Here is a 22,651-nt window from a genome sequence, read left to right on the forward strand (position 1 = left end):
AACCAGCTGAGGATCTGGCCATGTATATCAAAGAGCTGAACTAACACAAACTAATTAATCGCCACAAGACCCAAGTGTAGCTACATATTATCAACTCCAGTCAGGGATGGGAAAATGAAAGAATAAGAGAGGTTAAACCCCATGCCCAAGACAAACTAGTCCACTGGCAAGATTACAGCTCAGGAGACCTGGCTCATAGTCCTCTGAGAAGTCCAAGGTATATATTGTAGGAGGTATCCATATCCACTAATCCATCCTGTCAGTGTTGTCCACTTAGAGAATAGGCAAGCACTATAATATGAATGAATAATTAGTGCCTCGTTATTTTGTGGGAGAGCTTTTCTCCCATGCTAGTGTCCACTAGAAGAAGTTATTGTAACAGAATACACTCACCTGCTAATAGGAAGTCACAGAGTGGTTATTTCCTGTCAGTGGCCTTTCCTTTGAGACTCAAATGAAAAAGCTATGAAATGATGCCAGCTACTTGTTTTGATGTCCTTATAAATTATGCATCTGTTTAAGTAAAGCTTTGATGTTGATTACAGCATTTCAGCCTACTGTACCTAATTCCATGATTATACTTTTACATTGATCAAAACCAGGAGTCATGGTTAAAGAACTACAGTAAGTACCTGTTAGTTTTTATTTTGGGGTTTGGGTTTTTTTGTTTGTTTTAAAATCAGATGTTTTTCATCTAGGGAACAGCAAAAAGCATGTAAGCCCCACCTCAAATGCAATTCTAGCTTTCATCATAGAGATAATTGTACTCATCTGAGTTATTGAATATTTTACATGACAGAAATTAAGTCCTGCGCTGACACCTCATGTTCTACGTTTCAACACAGATGCAGTTTTGCTGTGGAATAATTAACTCTGTAATTAGCTTTCTATAATGGGAACCCTGACACATACTTAATAATAACGTCACTAAGGAGCAGTGAAGTCAAGTATGATATTCCTAGATACACCCTATCTAGCCTCTCATTGGCTGGAAAGCTGTTGGGCCTGATCGTGAAGTGCTTTAGTCAGAGGTCTTTCAAATATCAAAGCAGATAAATAGCAGGTCCTTCTACTCAGTCAGCAATGGACTGCTGCCTATTTGAACTTCAGAAATACAAACGGAAACTGCTTCAGAGTCACTTTGGCACACAAGCAAACTATTACAGGAAAAAGTCTTTGCTGCTCTCGATTTTATCTCCAAGAAACCCTGCTTTGGAAACACTTTCCTGTGGATTATTTTTTGGTGCATCTGTCTCAGAAGGAATATGGCTTGTTGGCCACTGCAAATCACAGGCCTAATACTTGGAGGCATCGGCATGATTGGGACTTTTGCAATCACTGCCATGCCTCAGTGGAGAGTGTCTGCTTTCACTGAAGGTAACATTGTGGTGTTTGAGAACATTTGGGAAGGACTATGGATGAATTGCATCTATCAAGTCAACATCAAGATGCAGTGTAAATTCTATGGCACCGTACTGGTACTCCCACCTATTTTAGAAGTATCCAGAGGACTGATGTGTTTTGCTGTGATGCTCTCCGTTGTTGCCTTTCTGACAGCCATTATTGGCATGAAGTGCACTGTGTGTGTTGGGGATAACAAGCAAGTCAGGAGTAACATTCTGCTGGCAGCTGGGATCATTTTTATCCTTACTGGGATTCTAATTTTGATACCTGTGTCTTGGACTGCCAGCAACATCATTGGAGATTTCTATAATCCAGCAGTTCATGCAGGATTGAAACGAGACTTGGGAGCTGCCCTGTACTTAGGCTGGATGAGCTCAGCATTTCTCCTGATTGGAGGAGCATTATTTTGTAGCTTTTATAGGTGTGCTGACAAACCCAGAACATGGAGGTATTCATCACATTCCTGCCATAGAACACACAAGTTTGAGCATGTGGAAATGAAACCCCCAACCAAGCACGCTTACGTTTAGCTGTTTTGTGATCATTTTGATTTGTACTGTTGGACATTAATGCCTATTTTGAATTGTAAGTGGCTAAAGTAGGAACTGTTTGGTTCATTTGTAATTTAGCTATATATTTTTTATTATTATTTTTTATCATTAGGCTTGGAAGGACTAGATTTTTGTCAGTACGTGTCAGTAAACGTCCATTTCACCACACACACACAAACCAATGAAAAGAATATGTCCATCAGTAATCATCAAAATTTGCAGATAGGGAAAGAAAGAAAAATGCCACTTGAGAATGTATTAGAGTTTGATTTGAAGATATTTGCTTTGTATGTTTTGACATATGATATTGACAATTTGTTTTAATGTTATAAAACTAACTTTTTGAACCCCCGTGTCTACTGTCCTTAGTAATTATTGTCTGAATATTGTCATTCTATTGTCCGACACCATCTTTGGTGCCTCCAGGCATGGCTGCTGACAGTTTATGTTCTGAGCAGAGAGGTCTTGAACAAGCAAATCTTAGTCCCTCAGAACATTCTAGAATTGTTTACCTGGTGGGAAACCAAAGAAACTCTGTGCGTAGGGGTCCTCTTTGATCCTCCATCTACCACAAAGTCACTCATTATGAATGCCTCTCTACTGGGCTGGGGAGTGCACCTGAATAGCCATGTGGCTCAGGGCTTTTGTATTCTGCTGGAGTCCAAACTGTGCACCAGTCTCTTTGAACTTTAAACAGTGCCCAAACCCCGCAAAATATTTTTACCTTTCATCCATACTATGCATGTCAGAGTTATGACTATGGGGTGTACGACAAACAGGGAAGAGCAAGGTCCACCCCACTCTGTGTGGAGGCAATCAAACTCTGGAATTGGTGCATCGGACATCAGATCACCCTTTTGGCTGTGCACCATCTGGGAGCAATGAACACATTTGCAGACTGCCTCAGCAGGAATTTCCACAAGAATAACAAACGGGAGCGCCAATTCTCAGTGGTAAAGGATATTTTGCTCTGCTCAAAGTTTTGCCTTGACTGGAAGGATAGTAACTGCAGCATGGGGCCTAGAGAGTGTGGGGGAGGGGAAATGGAGGATTCCTGGGGTTCTGGCATGAATTGTGGAGGACCTTTCTAAAAGACTTGCTTTTCACACACCAGCTAAAGACAACTGCAAAAATCAATCCAATTCACACAACAGACATACGTTCAGTTTAGTAAGAAATGGCCTCACGTAAGGCAGCACTACAACGGAATCACATTTTCAGGAATTAAGAAATCCAGGGGCAAATGCTACTCTCTTACTCCAGCTCTCAGAGACATGGAGACCCAAGGTTATATGCTACATGGAAAGGACAAAACACAAGCAACACCTGATTAAAAGTACAAATGACTCAACTTTTCTGAAAAAGAAAAACACAGAACAAGCATCAAATGTAGATGTGGCAAGGTCTTAAAAATGTAAGAATGGCTATACTGGGTCAGACCAATGGTCCATCTAGCCCTGTATCCTGTCTTCTGACAGCGGCCAATGCCTGGTGCTTCAGAGGGAATGAACAGAACAGGCAATCATCAAGTAATCCAGCCTAGGTCATCCACTCCCAGCTTCTGGCAATCAGATGCTAGGGACACTCAGAACATAGGGTACATCCCTGACCATCTTGGCAAATAGCCATTGATGGACCTATGCTCCATGAACTCATCTAATCCTTTTTTCAACCCCATTATAGTTTTGGCCTTCATATCCCCTGGCAAAGAGTTCTAAAGGTTGACTGTACATAACTTAGTATGATTCCCAAACAGGTAAGGTCCTTCATGAACATCAACGAGGAACTGTACTTTGACTATGTCAGTGAATAAATAGAACCGACCACATGGATGTATTTACTTTTAAGATACTACATTCACAGTCCTCTTCTCCCTCCCACCTTGTAACTATTGTGAACTTATGACCAACTCTGTATGTTATTACTAGGTTTTTAAATGTCAATATTAAATACTGAGTTTAAATGGATGGTCACATCAAGTTATTAAGTATTTTTGAGATTACAGGAAGAAACAGCTTTGGAAATGACAGTTAACAGCTGAGAAATTTGTATATATTTAAAATAAAAATATGTATATTTTGCTCTTTTTCCTTTACTCTTGCTCTTTTTTATTTTAAAGTGAATGAATATTTTTCTTTATAGCCAGTGAAAGGGTGCTTTAATCTCCTTATCGCCAGTGCTTTCCTACTTCAGTCTTGTTTTATTCATTAGGTCTCAGGATTTGCTGTATAATAAACACAGGTGCTCTGATTCCTTGGGAAATAAAACACTCAAAACTGATTTACTGACAACTTCTAAGATTTGTTTGTATGAAGCTGCCTGGAACATGACTAAATTTCAAAAGCTGATTCTGAAACATATATTTATTTCAAGGATGGGGAAAAAATCCGGAGAAAATAAGGCAGCTATTAAGATATAACCAAGATAACCAATTTATGGAAAAATGTATGACTTAGCAAAATATTTGCTCATCATGAAAAGAGGGATCAGTCAGGATTTAAGTCAAACTAATGCATACTTTCTTTGATGTTCTACTGGTATGCATAAACAAAATTGTTTTGGAAAGCAACAATGAAGTGTGTAACAACTCCCATTAAAGTCAATGGAAAGACTCTAAGAGACTTCAATAGGAGGTGGTTTAAACTTAATCAATAATGATGCAGTCCAAGAGTAAGAGGAGTCATTTCTTTTATCCCCCTCCTTTTTTCCTGACACACAGAAACACCCCAGTTTGTGCATATATTGGAGGTTGCAAAAAGAAAAGGAGTACTTGTGGCACCTTAGAGACTAACCAATTTATTTGAGCATAAGCTTTCCATCCGATAAAGTGAGCTCACGAAAGCTTATGCTCAAATACATTGGTTAGTCTCTAAGGTGCCACAAATACTCCTTTTCTTTTTGCGAATAGACTAACACGGCTGTTACTCTGAAACCTGTCATATTGGAGTTTGTTTACTGACTTGGGTCAGATAGTCTCAGTACAAACTCTAGAATAAGTTGATATTACACGACTACTTTAATAAATGCTTGTAGAGTAAAAGCAAATAAGAAACACCCTTTTAGGAAGAATATGCTTAGATAAAACGTCAGGAGAGGTCAGCTCATGAGCTTTCGAGGAGCTGAGTTCTTACTGCATTCAGCACAGTAAACCATGTAAAATACATTTTTCCCCCCACAGCCACACTTTCCCTTCTCCCGTCTCTGCCTCCTCTCAATTCAAGTAGATCCAAATTCTTTAATCCAATATTAATTCTTCCCTTCCTCCATAATTCCTGCTTATTTTCCCTTCCTCCAACAGATCATCTTGCCCATGGTGCAGACTCAGCAATTTATGTAGTTCTCCATTCCCTTACCTTAACCTGCATTTTCCCCTCCCTCACTCTCAATCTCTCCCTGATCCACAAGCCCATGCTCTTGCTTGCAGTCCCTTCTTGATGTATCAGTTTCCCCTTGTTTCTCCAGCTTGTGTCCAGGCAAGACATACTTGCAGGGGCATCCCTAGTTCAGAGATCCCTTTGAATTCAGAAAAAAAAGAAAAGGAGTACTTGTGGCACCTTAAAGACTAACCAATTTATTTGAGCATAGGCTTTCGGGAGCTACAGCTCACTTCATCGGATGCATACTGTGGAAAGTAAAGTGAGCTGTAGCTCACGAAAGCCTATGCTCAAATAAATTGGTTAGTCTCTAAGGTGCCACAAGTACTCCTTTTCTTTTTGCGAATACAGACTAACACAGCTGTTACTCTGAAACCTGTCATTATGCAAGGCTTTGAATTCAGAGTATACCTCTGACCTAAAGGAGCCTGATCATACAAAAGGTCTGAATTTTGCAGCTCGTTTGGATCCAGACCTGCTGAGAGAATGATATCTTGCAACTGGAACATCAGTAAAAGTAGAAAGAAACTACTGGGCTTCAGAGGAGAAATTAAAACAAGGGGGAAACAGATTTCTTTTTTGTATATGTATCCAGCGGATTGTGAGGGACTCAGCTGATTGTACTAAGAAGGTGGAGCACAAATGGGCTAATTGAAATACTTATCTCCAACATTTACAGTCCTTAAAAATAGTGGATTTAGTTCAAAGAAAAGCCTGAGATTTTTCCAGGTTCTTATTTTACTACATTTGCCATCACTCATAACAGGCTTCTCGCTCGCTTTTGTTCGGTCATATGAACAATGAAAAATTCTAAGGTATTGTTCAGGGTGCACGAGTGATGGAAAAGTAAACTTCCACCTATGTTTATTTTTCTTGCTTCTTAATGGGTTCAGACAATAAGACCTGCAAACTGAACAAGTTCTGCTAATAAGACAAGTTTTAAGGAGAAGTGCCATTTTGATCAAGGATATTTCACTCACTCTGATACTAGAGGGCTCAATTCTCACATTATGATGATTGCTGCTGCGATGAGGTAGCAAAATTACAAAAACTAGATTCAGTTGATGTGCTTTGATAAGGTAAGTGACAAAATAATCCCAAAACGCCTGAACTTGCAGTAATTAATCATAAAATATACACGCTATGACTATTTGGACAGTATCTGAATAAGCAATATCTATGTGAAAGCCACCATTGAATGATTTTATCAAACTGGTCCCTCCAGCATTCCCTTTTTAAACATCTAAATTCATCTAAAAAAGTCTACTACAATTTTACTGACAAATCTGACATCATCCCTTGGTGCCAAAAAAAAGGGGAGGAGGGGGAAAGAGGCGAACAGCATTTTAAAAATAGAAACTGCAAAAACGTCAGGTGGGTATTACTCCCTGCATTAGTCTAATTGAAAGATACATTAAGCTTTCTAAATCTGTGTTGCCCGTTTTTGACATGTGTCCTTAATTTGTAGTCTTTGTCTTGGGGTTTTGTGAAGTTATCCCTGATTACCACATGACAAAGATGATGGGTAAATTAGCGTTTCAGTTTCTATCAAATGGATGACTGACTGACAGACTGATAAGCAATGTTTATTCATTAAAAGATTCACACTGTAGTGCCAGATGGTGCTGGGAGACAAAAATACTCCTACACCCCAAACAAACATTTGCTTGCATACTGTCACATATATCCTGAAATTAACAAACTGGCAGCAAAAGCTTCAGGTGTAAATAGAAAATTCTATTATTAACTAAAATATATTTTTTTAAAGTCCCAGACTTTGTTGGCTAAATTGGTTTCTGGTCTCTAAAGCAATCTGCCGCCCTTACTCACATTACACAATGCTAGACTTACAAGGCTGTAAATGCACAGAACTCAGAGGAACTCTGCAGGGAGCAGTTCTATAAGTTACTGGGTCCTGAAGGGGAATAAGGGAAACTGCAAGAAAGACAGATGCTGGTGCTAAAGCCCTCCCTGAAGCCATCAGGATAAAGAAGAATTATGATGGCTGCCTATGCAAGGCCCCAGTTAGATTCTCTTTTCCTCCTACGGCCTGAATTAGCTTGCGAGCTTTGTGACAAGATGCAGGTTCTGGGGTGTGCACAGACTGACAGTATTGGCTCCAAAATTGCTTTGCTGCTGACCCCAAGGGAATCCTAAACTTAAAGCCAGGAAAGTGGAGAGCTAGCTCATGTTGGAGGCACAACAGTGATTCTGGAAGGGAGATGGGTGCTGAACTCTTTTAGTGCATTTCCAGTCTATTATGCAGGATGGGTCTGATCGAACAGCCTTTTGCCAGAATCTAAAATGGCCGACAGTTACCTCCCCACTTCTGGCTCTCCAGAGTGTGGAGAGACATTCCCCTGCACAGTTCTACATTTGTACATGTACATAACACACACAGAGTTCTATTTGTATTTGCATACAATTACCCACTGCGCAGGCATACACACAAACATGCTTTTGTATGGCTATCGATGAGCCTATTTTGGGACATGGCTTCCTTTCACATACACTTACTCTCATGTCCCCATTCTTATCCCGATACTATGCCCCCTTACACAAAATGATGCAGTGGCACTTCACCATGTGATATCAACACCTATCACAAACATACAGCTTCTAGAATTAGTGATCTCCCATAGATCAAAGCAGCCATTTTAACAAGCACAGGACACCCCTTAAAAAAAAGGGCACAAAGATGAGAGTGAGAGGAAGAACATTAGAACAGCCTACCCAAGAGAAGTAGTGAAGACATTCTCATTGGAGGTATTTAAGAGTTGATCAGCTAAAACACTAGTATGAGTAAATATTAGCCCTACCATGTATGATTTTATACCTCCCTCATAGGCTATCACAATCCAGTGAAGAATTTTGCCAAAGCAAATCTGCTATTACAATGAATTTCCTCCAAGAACAGAAGTGCTTGTGTCATTTCCCTTTACTTCCCCATTCTTTCCCAGTGCCAGCATCAACTCGCCCCTGTACATTTTGCATATCCGAAAAATCCAGTTGATGTCTTAGTGTTGAAAAAAACACAACACAACAGAGTAATTATATGTTAAGCTTTTCTGGAGTATGCTGTGCCTATGGCAAATTATCAGAGGAAGGCCAAACATTTCTGTGCAATGCATTGTGCATAATACTATGAATCAGACACTCCTGTAACACTGGGATGATGTTCCTGAAAGGGACGATTTCACAATAAATAGCATGGAATGAAAAATGTCCCTGTGAATTTGATACTGAGTGAAAGGGTATTATATAGAGTGTAAAGGACATAAGGTTTGAAGGTAATAGTTATGGATGATTTACTTCTCTTGTGTTGGGATTGAGGGTCGGATCCAGAGCCCACTGAAGTCAATGGAAAGACTCCCAAAGCCTGTAGAAGTCAATGGATCAGGCCCTCATAGCACTGAGCATGCTAATACCAGTTACAATTGTTTGCGTTCAGCTCTAACTGACACCACAGATGTTTGGTCAATAGCTCAGTATATAATAAGAGGAGAACAGATTGAAATTGCCTGTTGAACTCTGCTTTTTGCCCACTTTTTCTCCTTCCTCATCACCTTTCTGGGATATGCACCCCCCTCAGCTTGTGGTAAAGTTACTGATGTGCACATTACATCATGATTTTACATCATTTACAAAAAATGGGCTTTAAATTATGTTTGTAACAGATCTAGCCGAGCTCCCCAGTTGGATGCCCACCAGAGTGCATGAGGAGACCCATGTGCCCACTGGGTCCGATATGCTTTAAGCCTCCAGAGTCTGTACAGAGTCCAGGCACTGCTCCTTGTTTGGGGTTTCTAAGCATATTCTTGAATGCTAAGAGCCTGTGGTGTCAACTGTCCAGCCCCTGGAATCAATGCTGACTATGCCTCGCTCCCCCCGCCCTCCCCCCCCAGCCTAGACTCTCCTACAGTTTAAACACACCCTCTTCCAGAACTCTAGCCATGTGGGTGCACTGGACATACAGCTTACTACTTCAACTGCATGCAACAGTGAAAACCAACAGGCACAGAGACAGATTTTGAACAGGATTCTAAACACCACTGCTCTCTACTTAGTAAACACACCTATAAATGACAGGTTTCAGAGTAGCAGCCGTGTTAGTCTGTATCCGCAAAAAGAACAGGAGTACTTGTGGCACCTTAGAGACTAACAAATTTATTTGAGCATAAGCTTTCGTGAGCTAAATCTGAGCTGTAGCTCACGAAAGCTTATGCTCAAATAAATTTACTAGTCTCTAAGGTGCCACAAGTACTCCTGTTCTTTTTATACCTATAAATATTTTCCCACCTCAGTTTCCTCACCACTCTGGAGAGTTCTCTGGGTTTAGGCAGAGTCCTCTACTCAGAACCATAGAAGATTAGGGTTGGAAGAGACCTTAGGAGGTCATCCAGTCCAACCCCCTGCTCAAAGCAGGACCAACACCAACTAAATCATCCCACCCAGGGCTTTGTCAAGCCGGGCCTTAAAAACCTTTAAGGAGGGAGATTCCACCACCACCCTAGGTAACCCATTCCAGTGCTTAGTGTTTCCTAATATTCAATCTAGACCTCCCCCACTGCAACTTGAGACCACTGCTCCTTGTTTTGTCATCTGCCACCACTGAGAACAACCGAGCTCCAACCTCTTTGGAACCCCCCTTCAGGTAGTTGAAGGCTGCTATCAAATCCCCCCTTACTCTTCTCTTCTGCACACTAAACAAGCCCAGTTTCCTCAGTGTCTCCTCATAAGTCATGTGCCCCAGCCCCCTCATCATTTTCATTGCCCCCCGCTGGACTCTCTCCAATTTGTCCACATCCTTTCTGTAAGTGAGGGGCACAAAACTGGATGCAATACTCCAGATGTGGCCTCACCAGTGCCAAATAGAGGGAAATAATCACTTCCCTCGATCTGCTGGCAATGCTCTTACTAATGCAGCCCAATACGTCGTTAGCCTTCTTGGCAACAAGGGCACACTGCTGACTCATATCCAGCTTCTCATCCACTATAATCCCTGGGTCATTTTCTGCAGAACTGCTGCTTAGCCAGTCGGTCCCCAGCCTGTAGCGGTGCATGGGACTCTTCCATCCTAAGCACAGGACTCTGCATTTGTCCTTGTTAAACCTCATCAGATTTCTTTTAGCCCAATCCTCCAATTTGTCTAGGTCACTTTGGACCCTATCCCTACCATCCAGTGTATCTACCCCTCCCCGCAGCTTAGTGTCATCTGCAAACTTGCTGAGGGTGCAATCCATCCCATCATCCAGATCATTAATAAAGATGTTGAAAAAAAACCTGGCCCCTGCAGCTCATAACTTCTCTTCCAAAACTTGGACCCTTCTCTGACCTGCAGTTAGACAGGATGCCCTACTTCCAAAGACTGCCTGTCTCTTCCTCTCTCCTGCCCAAAACATCCTATGAGGTTCTATGAGTCTTCCTCTGGTCTACCTAGCCTCTGTGGTTTTTAAAGGCAAGCATCAACACCTTAAGGTGTTAAAGCCATCTTGCTCTGAAACCTTTAGTGCATTACCAGTCTATGATGCAGGATGGGTCTGATTCAACAGCCTTTCACCAGAATCTACAATGGCCGAAAGTTACTTCCCCTTTTTTGCTTTCCCCAGTGTGAAGTGCATTTGAAGATTTTCCGCGCTCCACACACCAGCCCCAGCAGAGAAGTAGGAGAAAAACCAGTTCTCCTAGCTTTCAGCTAACCAATTGTGCCATTGCACTTTCACCTGAGCAGGTGGCCACTAAGTTCTATTGAACCATTATATCTGGTCTAGGAGGGACCTGATGCAGTCCTTGTCAGCCAACGGTGGATTCTACTTACACTGAGGCAGTCTAGGATATAACAATTTTCATAATAACTTGGATAAATAAATTGGATACAGTTAACTTAGGCTTGAATAGAGACTGGGAGTGGCTAAGTCATTATGCAAGGTAACCTATTTCCCCTTGTTTTTTCCTACCCCCACCCCAGACGTTCTTGTTAAACCCTGGATTTGTGCTGGAAATGGCCCACCTTGATTATCACACACATTGTAAGGAGAGTGATCACTTTAGATAAGCTATTACCAGCAGGAGAGTGGGGTGGGGGGAGGTATTTTTTCATGCTTTGTGTGTATAAAAAGATCTTCTACACTTTCCACAGTATGCATCCGATGAAGTGAGCTGTAGCTCACGAAAACTTATGCTCAAATAAATTGGTTAGTCTCTAAGGTGCCACAAGTACTCCTTTTTGCATAATAACTTCGTAGCACCAAACAGAATTTGTAAATTGTTACCTTTCAAGTTCAGTGTGTAACTGGTGGAGTAAAATGGTTCAAAATACCAGTTTCTCAAAGATTAGAACAATACTGTCAAGCACTTAAATTTTAATTTTTTTACTCCCTATGTATTTATTTCCCTTGTCGGAGGCTAAAATTCCTTCCTAATTTTTCTTTTTGGATACAGTGTCCCCTCACCCCACCCTGGGTTTCTAACGGATCTTGATGCTGACATGTTTTCCTGGGTTATTTATGCATCATAATTATCACTGATATCAGCATAGCTATGGGAATAGTGCTAGTCAGTTAACTTCAGCTGCATGGCTGAAGTATAAAAAAATAAAGTTTTGTGTGGAACCTAGATAAACACTGGCTGTTGATTCCCCCCCTGAAACATCTCAGCAAGAATGGATATTTTTTATACCAAGGTATTGTAGAATATCTTCTGACAGTATTGTATAAAGCTCTCAGATCTAGGATTTTATTAATCTTTGCATCACATTTCAAAAAAAACTTCAATACATTTATCATAGAAGTTATGTCTTTCTTTCTTTGCCTCTGAGTTTTGCACAGCTGGCCACATAAAGAGGCATCTGTCACTATCAGCAGAATGAAACAATAGTGTCTATGCTTTGGAATAATGTAAAATTGTTCCTGCAGTGCAATTTGTTTAATTAACATAGTATTGGGGGGGGGGGGAATCTACGCATTATCACTTAAACCAGTAAGAAGTAAAAATGATCCGTTTTCTTAGTTTAAAGTACATCATCTATTCATGTAAAAAGTTGCTAGCTTTATGACTTTCATAAACCTGTGATTTATATGAGACGTCACTTCTTAAAGGTTTACCATTACAGAAAGAACTATCAGAGGAGTGAAGTTTTGGAATAGCCTTCCAAGGGAAGCAGTGGGGGCAAAAGACCTATCAGGCTTTAAGATTAAACTCAATAAGTTTATGGAGGAGATGGTATGATGGGATAACATGATTTTGGTAATTAATTAATCTTTAAATATTCATGTTAAATAGGCCCAATGGCCTGTGATGGGATGTTAGATTGGGTGGGATCTGAGTTACTACAGAAAATTCTTTCCTGGGTATCTGGCTGGTGAATCTTGCCCATATGCTCAGGGTTTAGCTGATCGCCATACTTGGGGTCGGGAAGGAATTTTCCTCCAGGGCAGATTGGAAGAGGCCCTGGAGGTTTTTCGCCTTCCTCTGTAGCATGGGGCACGGGTCACTTGCTGGAGGATTCTCTGCTCCTTGAAGTCTTTAAACCACGATTTGAGGACTTCAATAGCTCAGACATAAGTGAGAGGTTTTTCGCAGGAGTGGGTGGGTGAGATTCTGTGGCCTGTGTTGTGCAGGAGGTCGGACTAGATGATCATAATGGCCACTTCTGACCTTAGTATCTATGAAAAATAATGCTTAATATATAAACATTTTTGGAAGTATTGTTAAACCATTAAGGTCAACTTATTAACCGATTAATTATTAAAATACCATCAGGAGGAAAGAAAAACTATTTACTAATGTTATTCTAGAACTGCTGAAAAACTGTTTTTGTACTGCTACATGAGGCTTATTTTTCTTTTTTCAGTTTAGTGATGAATGAGTCATCAATCCCTAATTTAGACAAAAGTAGGAAAAGCCAATCTCCTTGTTACCGTAAAGTTCAAACTATGTATGGTCCTTAGCATGTATGGTTCAGACAATGATTATATTTTCTAGGATAGCTTGAAAAAGAAAATAACTCTTATAAACTCATCACTTCATTGCAAGATCAGTGACTATGCATCTGCTTGAATGAATTCAAATTGCTGCTTATTTTTTCAAACTGTGTTAATAAAGCAATTATGAGCACAGGAAGTACATTTATTGATGTCTAAATCTATAAGCCGTCATAATGACTGAAAAACACAAGTCATCACTTCTGGTGGCTTGGTAAAACAAAATGAACCTACTGCCACTTTCAGCACTAAATAAAGTTATTGATGTATATATTTTTACCAATAATTAGTGGAACACATCTCTTCTCCCTTTGTTGTCAAAACCATAAATGCTTAGGTTCCTCAAATTCCCAGTGAAACTATTTATTCGTGGAGGGAGAAGGGGATATGTTCCTAGACTACTCTGACCTTTTCTTTTGTGATTCAAACTACGTGATCGGGTTAGTCACACCCTACCATTTATTTCTGCAAAGTATCTTCTATACAAAAGTATCAGATAATTCTTTGTGGTTTACTGCAATCTATACATAAAAATAAAAGCAGAGTTTGGTGGTTACAATATATAATACAGGTAGCAGGAATAGGTATGGTGGGACAAAGATGAAGAAGGGTAAAAATCTGTATTATGGGGACAGCAATTGAGCAGAGAAAAACTGGAATGTTCAGAAAGTACAGAAAAAGCAATACTAGCATCATTTGAAATATTGTATTAGCCATACAGTTCTGTACTTGAAACCTCAGCACAAACACCGTTTGGCAAATAACAGACAAGTTCCGAAATGCTGCAAGCACCTAACTGAGAAGAGTCTGCCGGAAAGCAGGATGGCCTAGAAAATGATGCTAAGCACAAGGAGTGTCTAATATGCAGCACTTATTTGGTACCGCACATATATTAATTTATGAATCTGCACAACATCCCCTTTGATGTAGGAAAGATTTTTCATGCCTGTTTTACAGATGGGGGAAACAAACAGAGTTTAGGCTCCAGTTCACCAAAGCATGTAACCATGAGCTTCACTTTAATTATTTCAATGGAAATTAAGCACATGCTTAAATTCTTTGTTGAATTAGAGCCGAAAGGCCAATTTTCAAAAAGATATTTAGGCACTTAGTGGGATTTTCAATTTAGTGCCTTTAAAAATCTGGCCCTACGTGACTTTCTCAAGACTACTCAGCTAGTCAGTGTAGCAGTGAAAGGAATTCGTAGACTTAGACTTTAACGTTAGAAGAGACCACTGTGATCATCAGGCCTGACTGACCTCCTGCACATTGCAGGCCACAGAACCTCACCCACCCACTCCTGCAATAGACCCCCAACCTCTGGCTGAGTTACTGACATCCTCAAATTATGGTAAGACTTCAAGTTAAGAAAATTCCATATTTACTCGAGTTTAAACCTGGAAGTGATCCATGGCCATATGGCAAAGGAAGGCAATCCCTGATCTCTGCCTATCTGACCCAGGGGAAAATTCCTTCTGGACCACAAATAGTACTCAGGGAGCCAGATTCTCAGCTGATGTAAATCACTATGGCTCCATAAAACCAAGGGAACTACGACAATTTACCCAGATAAGGATTCGGTCCAGGAATTCCTAGTTCCTAGATGTATGGTCATAATCAAGCTACAGAGCAAATAGATTTAACATGATACTTGCTGAATAAATCTGTACAATGACTTATTTTGAGGAAAACAATTTGCTTTCAGGTGTTCTGTGAACATAAAAATACAGTCAGCCCAGGTCTACACTAAAAAGTTAGGTCAACCTAGATATGTTACTCAGGAGTGTGAAAAATCCACACCTCTGAGTGATGTAGTTAAGCCAACCTAACCTCCAGTATAGACAACACTAGGTCAATGGAAGAACACCTGTCGACCCAGCTACCACCTCTGGGAGGTAAATTAACTATAGTCATGAAAGAACCCCATCCTGTTTCTGTAAGGAGTGTCTACACTGAACGCTAAAGCTGTGCCAGTGTAGCGGTTTAAATGTAGACATAGCCTAAACTCAGCCTAAACTCGTCTAATAAAACATTTGTGCTGCGGAATGGGTTAAAAACTAGATAAGAGATAGAAAAATGTATAAAAACAAAATAGTTAATTTTCAACATGGAAGGAGGTTAACTCTGGGATGCCCCCATAATTCCTACTAACACTGGTATTTGTTAACATTTTTCTCAGTGATCTGGAAAAAGGGGTGAGCAAGAAGGTAGCAAAATGTGCAGATTACATTGAAGTATTTAGGATTTTTATGACTAAATAGGATATGAGGAGCCTAACAAAGCAAGGGGAAATTCTATGTAAACAAGTAGCAAAGTAATGTACATCGGAAGGAACAATTTGAACTACTCATATACATTGCTGGGATTCAAATAAACATATTAAACACTCGTCATAGGGCCAAATTCAATGACCAATCAAGTCAATGGAAAAATTCCCATTGACTTTAGTGGGTGTGGCTTTTGTCTTCTGTTATGGCTCTTCGGAGCACAGAACCTGTTTCCATATGTGAAATTATTCCCCTATTCTGTGTTTTTTCTCTCTCAACCAGTTTTTAAAGTCAGGATGGAAATTCTTTGCTCATGCTATGACTATCTAGTTTCCCTAGTAGCCCCTTGTGACTATCAAAAGCTTTGGAAGGTCCAAATAAATAATAGCTGATTCTTCTTTATGAATTCATTTATTTTGGCTCAAAGAATTATCAGAAACTGGAGAGGCATGATTTTCCTTTCAGACACCACTGAGGTTTGTCCCCATTAAAGGATGTTCTCATCAGATACTATAGTGATGGGCACCATCATAAGAACCTAGATTGGTAGGATAGATAAATAGGTGTTTTGAAATTCTAACATTAATTCATTCATCAAATTTACCTGATAATGTAGTAAAACTAATTGGCCTGTAATTCCCAGATCATCCCTAGTTTATGTACAATATTGACTAATCTTCAATCCTCAGGTATAGTAGCTGATTTTAATGATAAATTAAATATTTGTGTTAGCAGTTCTGTCACTTCATTCTTAATTCACTGCAGGATCTTGCAGGAAAAATCTGCTCCTGGTGACTTCTTGCAATTTAAAATGATCAATTTATTTTAGCACCTCTTCTGACACTTCTGACTCTGACAATGCCTTATCTATATTATTTGCAAGCAGTAGTTCCGGGGGGTCTCTCTCCAAACTCTTTGTGGCAAAGATCGATGCAAATAAGTTATTTACTTTTCTGCAATATTCTTTCAGACTGCAAGGTCCTTGAATGGGCCCTTTTCTCCCTGGAACTGAAGCAGATTCATAGACTTCCTTGCAGAATACCTGCTTCCAATATAATTTAAAAGTTTATTGTTTGGGGGGCATGGGGGGTTATGTCTTTGGCAATTTGCTTCAAAATGCCCTATTAGCCTGCCTGATTTCCATCTTACATTGTACATCTGCTTTGATGTTAAGGTATCACAAATGTACTATACACACTGAGCATTTGTTTAGTCCCTGATATTTCTGAAGTCTTTTAACACACAAAAATACAATCTGCTTTCCTTGTGACAATATACTGTATATAGAGATTTGAGTAGCTATACTTTTTTTTTTTTTTAAATATGCAAGGCTGGCTTTGTGTGTATATATATATATATATATATCTATATATATATATCACAGGAACCTTTCCATTTATTTTAATTAACTCTCTCTGTGTTTGGCCAAAGATTGCCTTTGTCACTTTCCTGGGAGTAACAGGTCTATTAACATGCAAACTAGCAGGTCATACTGCTGTTGGAGCAGAATTAAATTCATATTAATGTTGAATTTACACTAGTGGGCCCTTTGTACTCTGAGAAAAATATAGGTTTTACTTATGGCTCACTACAGAATGCCAAATAAAAACTGGATTCAGTTACAGAAGGGAAGATTGACAGTGGGCAGACTGGTTATCAGCAGAGGCATTCATAAAAGCCGTGAGCGTAGGAGGGGAATGGATCTAGAGGGAATGAAATCTTGAATGCCCGAGAGGAAAAAAAACAATTTATATCCTGAAGGAAGCGTACAAGAAAACAGGATCACCTGACTTGGATATTAGCATAGAAAAGGTGCTGCTGTGAGAGCTGGCTAATAGCGCTTCGTAAAATAAGCTTGCTTTACAAATGCATGTTAGTCATTGCTGAAAATACAGTGTATGGGTTTCTAACATATCAGCAACAAAGAAAAAACAGATTAGATTCAAATCAGGCATCTGACCCTGATCTTCTGTATCTAAACCTAACCCTCAGTTGCCCACTTAATTTCAAGCGACTGCCAAAATCATCCGTTACCCCTTATGCTTAACAATCTGTCCCAACTTGTGTTTGGCTCAGACACTCTGATTTCCTTCCTTAGACCAGAAGACAAGCTCTGTGTAGCATTGAAGCTTGTACCTTCCACCCACAGAAGTTGGTCCAGTAAAAGATATTGCCTCACCTCCCTTCAATATGACAGGAATTTTCAGAGGGCAGCTAAGGCACAGCATTGCCCACTCTAGGCAGGTTATCGTCTCTCCCCCCCAGATGAAAACACAGACAGGCATCAGGGTTTTCAAAAAGAGCAAGGCTGACTGGAAAGTGGTACCCACACACAAGGGTGTGCACAGAACAGTGTTAAAGACACAGCCTTCCTTTTGGCAGATGCTGAAATGGTAAATGAGGCCACTACTCGGATACATTTTCAAAGGCCTTGTGTACAATGGGATTTCTGCACCTGTGAAAGTGCAGCTGTAGACACAGTTACACCAGTACTGCACAATTTGCACTGGTGCGGTCTATACCAGTTCCAAACGGGGACATGATGCGCCAGTGCAATTCACGTTGCACTGCTGTAAATCATGTTTACATTAAGACTGTATCTTAACTAGGGGGAAATTGTGTTTTTAAAATTAAGTCAAGTTACTCAAGCTAGGTAAAATTACTGGAAACACCACTTGGCCACTTGTGTAGCCAGTCTGACATTTTAAAAGTTGTGTAGCACCCTAAGGGGGAGCCTAGGTTAAGAGAAGATCAGCTAATATGATTAGGATTTAAAAGGCACGTTTTCTCCTAGGCTAGACAAACCCTTGCTGCTAAAATCCCAGTAGAAACCAAGGGTACGACTACATTAAAAGTGCTACAGCTCCGGTACTTGTAACTTTTTTGTTCTTAATATAATGTTCCCAGATCAAACTCATCCTTGGTATAATTTGTGCTAAATTTAATGACAAAAAGGAAAAACCTTTGGCCCATGCTATATTTGTTTTTGGCTCAAAAGCAAAAACCTAATTCTCTGGAATCAATTTTCCGCCTACTATTTTCCTTTTCACTGAATTCTAGTCACTGTCACAACCATGACTGCTTGCTGGCTTCTAATATTTTTAATAAATTGTACTGAGTTTCATGTCATGTCACAAATTAGATTATAAACCACTTCATCAGGAATAAAACAAGTCTGGTATTTAATTACATCGGAAAGAAAGAATGAGGTGATTCAGATTGGAATAACCCATTGACACATCTAGTATTGGCTATTTCCTCATAATTCAGTTTAAGGGTGCTAATTTGGGACTTACTAATGTAAGTCTGTGTGGTCTACGAAATACAGAATTTCCCAAGTTATTATGCAAATTATTTTATACAGAACTAATTTTAATAAACACATGATAAGAAGTAATAAACTTGTTCTTTAAATATATGTTACTCCTTTTTGATCTGAGCGGCTAGCCAAAGTTCAGGACCCTGGGGATATCCTGTTTGGAAGCAGAAATTGATGGAGTCTGGTATTTTCTTTGAGGTAATCGTGTTTGTTTACAAGGAATGCACAAAGTCCTGTGTTCTCAGAACGCAGGAGAAACCAAGAACAAAAGGAGCCATTTCTTAGCTTATAGCCTCAAGCTTCTTTAGCCAACACAAGGCTCAAAAATTCTCTAGCTTTTTGCAGAATCACACACTGTGCTCACAAGCTGCTGCCTGGCTTCCTTGCTTTTTACCTCTGCCTCTCTTCCCAGTTTGTTTGTGTTCTACCTTCCTCCCCTCCCCTCCCCTCCCCTCACACCTGGTTATAATACCCAGTGAAACTCCACACCATCATGGGCTAGTTCTTGGCCAGATTCTGTTAGGCCTTGTGTTAAGTGTAAGAAAAAGTTACAGGTCCACAACTATCTTAAATGAAAAGAATATCCACACATCGGTTTGAAAGAGATTTTAACTCATGTTATAATAAGGTTTTGCCCAGCTCATAACATACATGAGACTCTGCTGCCTACTCTATATTACCACCACTTCACTATGGTAAATAAATGTCATGTATCTTTTTAAATGTTACACAATGAAACCTGTACAAGACAGCGCCCTTATTAGACAACTTCCTTTCTTACCTTGCCCTCCTCCATACTGTCACATCCCTCCCAAAAAAGAAAACAAATTAATGGGTACAATTTTGTTCCTACTTTGCTAGAAGACCCTTAGTCATGATTTAGGGCTGGCCGTAACTCTGACCCCCTCTTTGGATCTTTCCTAGTGCAGCTGTTCCAGGTCTAAGGCCTCAAGCCTCCACCTCTCTAGGGCTCAATCCAACAATTCTCTCACTTAGACCAGGGTGCTGGTACCCTGTGTATCAACTGTGATTATGACCTGTTCGGGGGTACTTGATTTGGTACCTGTGGGTCCCCCCTGCAGGAGCTGTGATCAGTGATGAGGACAGTGACACAAACAAGATTTTAAGAAACCTGTTTTAATCTTAACAGTAGAAACGCAGTGTAAGAAAAGGATTTTTAAAACAACAAACAGGGTATCTGCATATCTAGAAAAGCAAAAGCTAAAAGCTTAGGTAAGCATATCTTAACCCCAGATACTCTAACATCCAGAGTCTGGGGGTCAGACTGTTTCCCAACAGTCTCTGTCTCCCCCTTAGCCATGTGATTTCCCTTCCAGACAGTGTCTGTGTCTTTAAACCTTTCTGAGCTTTTTGATCCTTCTAGCTCACAGGGACCTGTGGTAAACTCGTGTTTGGCAGGCCCAGAGAGGAGCCCAGCCGGGCTTCAAATAAATTGCTTTGCATTGTCCTTCAAGTGTTTGAAGAGAGAAGAGCACATTAGTATACCTCCCTTTGCTCAGGACATTTCTTGTCCTGCCTACACAATCGCTTCTGGCAGCTCCAAATCTGCAGCACCCTTCCGTTAGGTAATGGAGTTTTACAACCCTTGAATGGTGACTTCAAAACAGGTTTCCTTGCATAGTTATTTTTACCATCTAATCTGTGTGTAGTGCCCCCTCTCCTCCCGGTTACCTTCTTTAATGCCAATCTGCTTACAGGTTTGATGGACAGCTCTGGGTTCTTCTAGATCCTGCCACCCACTCAGCATGGTGTATCTTATTTATTTTTTCCTATGAATTTATTTGGCGGTGCCTCTACCCCCCTCGCTCCTTCCTGGCGAGGTCACCAGGGCAGCTTGGGAGGAAAATTCTAACCACAGGGTAACCCCCACTTACTCGCCAGATAGTTGGAGACTCCCAAGAAGCAACACAAACAAACACAATAATTATATTAAACAGGAGACAAATATAACATAACAGGGTAAAACACTATTCTTAGGATCACCGGTGCATACACGGATAACACCCATGACTTTCCCCAGTCATGTGACTGGATGTAGCAAATTTAAGATCAAGTGTCCTGTTGGTACATGTACTTCGTTGGGGCCCTTGATAAACTATGACCATGATATCTTCTCTGCAGTGGTTCAGCAATGTGGCTGACTGGGTTCAGTACAGCCCAAGGACTTACAAGTGGGAGGAGGTGGTAAGTTCCTCTACAGGTTTAATACACAGCAGGTTATAAAATCCCCAAAACCTTACTCCCTGGCTGGAGGGCACAGTTCAGCGAGTAAGGGGTCCCCAAAATCAATTACCTAACTAACTAAAAGAGGGTACACTCCCAAACTCCATGAATGATCCTTAGGTTCAGAGATGATTCTGGATTCCTCAGTCACTGCAGAGGGGCTGATCTCTGCTGGCAGGGATCCTCTTCAGGCAGGAGTCAGGCTGCTTCTGGTCCCAGATTTCCCCTCACCACAAAGGGGTGCAAGGCTCAAGGAGCAGATTACACAATTATACTAAACTCCAAACTGTAATCTCCTACCCCAGCATCCAGACATACTTACAGCAGGCAGCAGCCCTGGACTGAGCTGAACCATGTGGTGATTGGTCTCACCTAGGGAGCTGGAGGGCTAACTCAGCCCTAGCTGTGGAAGCTCCCAGCAAAACTCTACAAACTGGGGGTCATTAGTGGAGAGGGAAAGGCCCAGCCGAGGGATCTTGCTTTCAGGTCCCTAGAGGGGGAACCCTGCATGCGGGCCTGGGACTCACCAGCTCCCCCTTGCCCTGGCTGGCTCCAGACAGATTTAAAATTGGCTTATCCCCTTTCCTGAACTCCCTGGGAGGGGTATCTCACTCCCTACTGGTTGCCGGGCAGACTATGAGTCTGCCTTGGCTCCCGCTCCCTACCAGGGACAGTGTACCTCTCTCTGAGCGGCCAGCAGACAGAGCCCCAGGAATCTATGTAATCTCCTTGGGGGTTACATGTGTAATTTTCATTTGGGTCCAGCTTTACTAATGAGTGTCGGGAGATGTGGAACCCTAAAATTTCTATTTTCTCCTCTTCAAGTCAGCAGGAAAAAACACAGCTGCTAACTTTGCAGCTAACAAAATTAAACTAATTGTTGTTCTTATTCTTCACTTATTATGGTAGCATCTAGAGCTCCTGATCAGTGACCCAGACCCCACTGCAATATGCCCAACACCAAATGTTCAAAACACATTAATCAAGCCTTGAAAAATCATGAAATGGGGTTTACAATCATAAGATTTTAAAATATTAATACATTTGGAGCTTGTGAGGGGCTCAACCTTCTCACATGTCCTCAAGCCCTTTCAAAGTGCACTGGATTTAAGAGCTTACTCTCTTAGCCTTTTAGCTCAGTTCCCACTCATGTCATATTCCTGCCAGGCTTGATAACAGGGCTCTAGGGAGTCCAGTCTTTCTCTAGGTCACAGAGAAGAGAAACACACTTACATTGGTGAGGCTTCTGTCAGCAGTCTCATCGCAGTCCTTCAGAGCCTGCTCCTTGCCACTAGACTGCTAACACAGGATGGTCCTTAGCCTCTCTGGCAGCCACCCCCTTCTGTCTGGCCTGCAGCCTCTTATCCCAGCTGTTGCTCATCAACCAAAGGACCACAGCCAAGAAAGCAGCTACTCTGTCCTTTCTCACAGGGTTCTTTTTTATTTTCCTTCTGGATTTCGAGCCTTTTAGGTGAATTCTGATCATGTTTGCCACTGCAACCACAAGGCC

General features: G+C 40.9%; 1 protein-coding gene across 1 annotated transcript; it reads left to right on the forward strand.

Annotated features, from left to right (window-relative positions):
* Positions 1-1,265: 1,265 nt before the first annotated feature.
* On the forward strand, positions 1,266-1,934 carry LOC144259088 (claudin-8-like). Its single transcript, XM_077807268.1, has one exon. It carries the CDS (start codon positions 1,266-1,268, stop codon positions 1,932-1,934), a length of 669 nt encoding a protein of 222 aa, XP_077663394.1.
* Positions 1,935-22,651: the final 20,717 nt, after the last annotated feature.

Source organism: Eretmochelys imbricata, chromosome 1 (genome assembly GCF_965152235.1).
Source record: "Eretmochelys imbricata isolate rEreImb1 chromosome 1, rEreImb1.hap1, whole genome shotgun sequence".
Taxonomy (NCBI): Eukaryota; Metazoa; Chordata; order Testudines; family Cheloniidae; genus Eretmochelys; species Eretmochelys imbricata.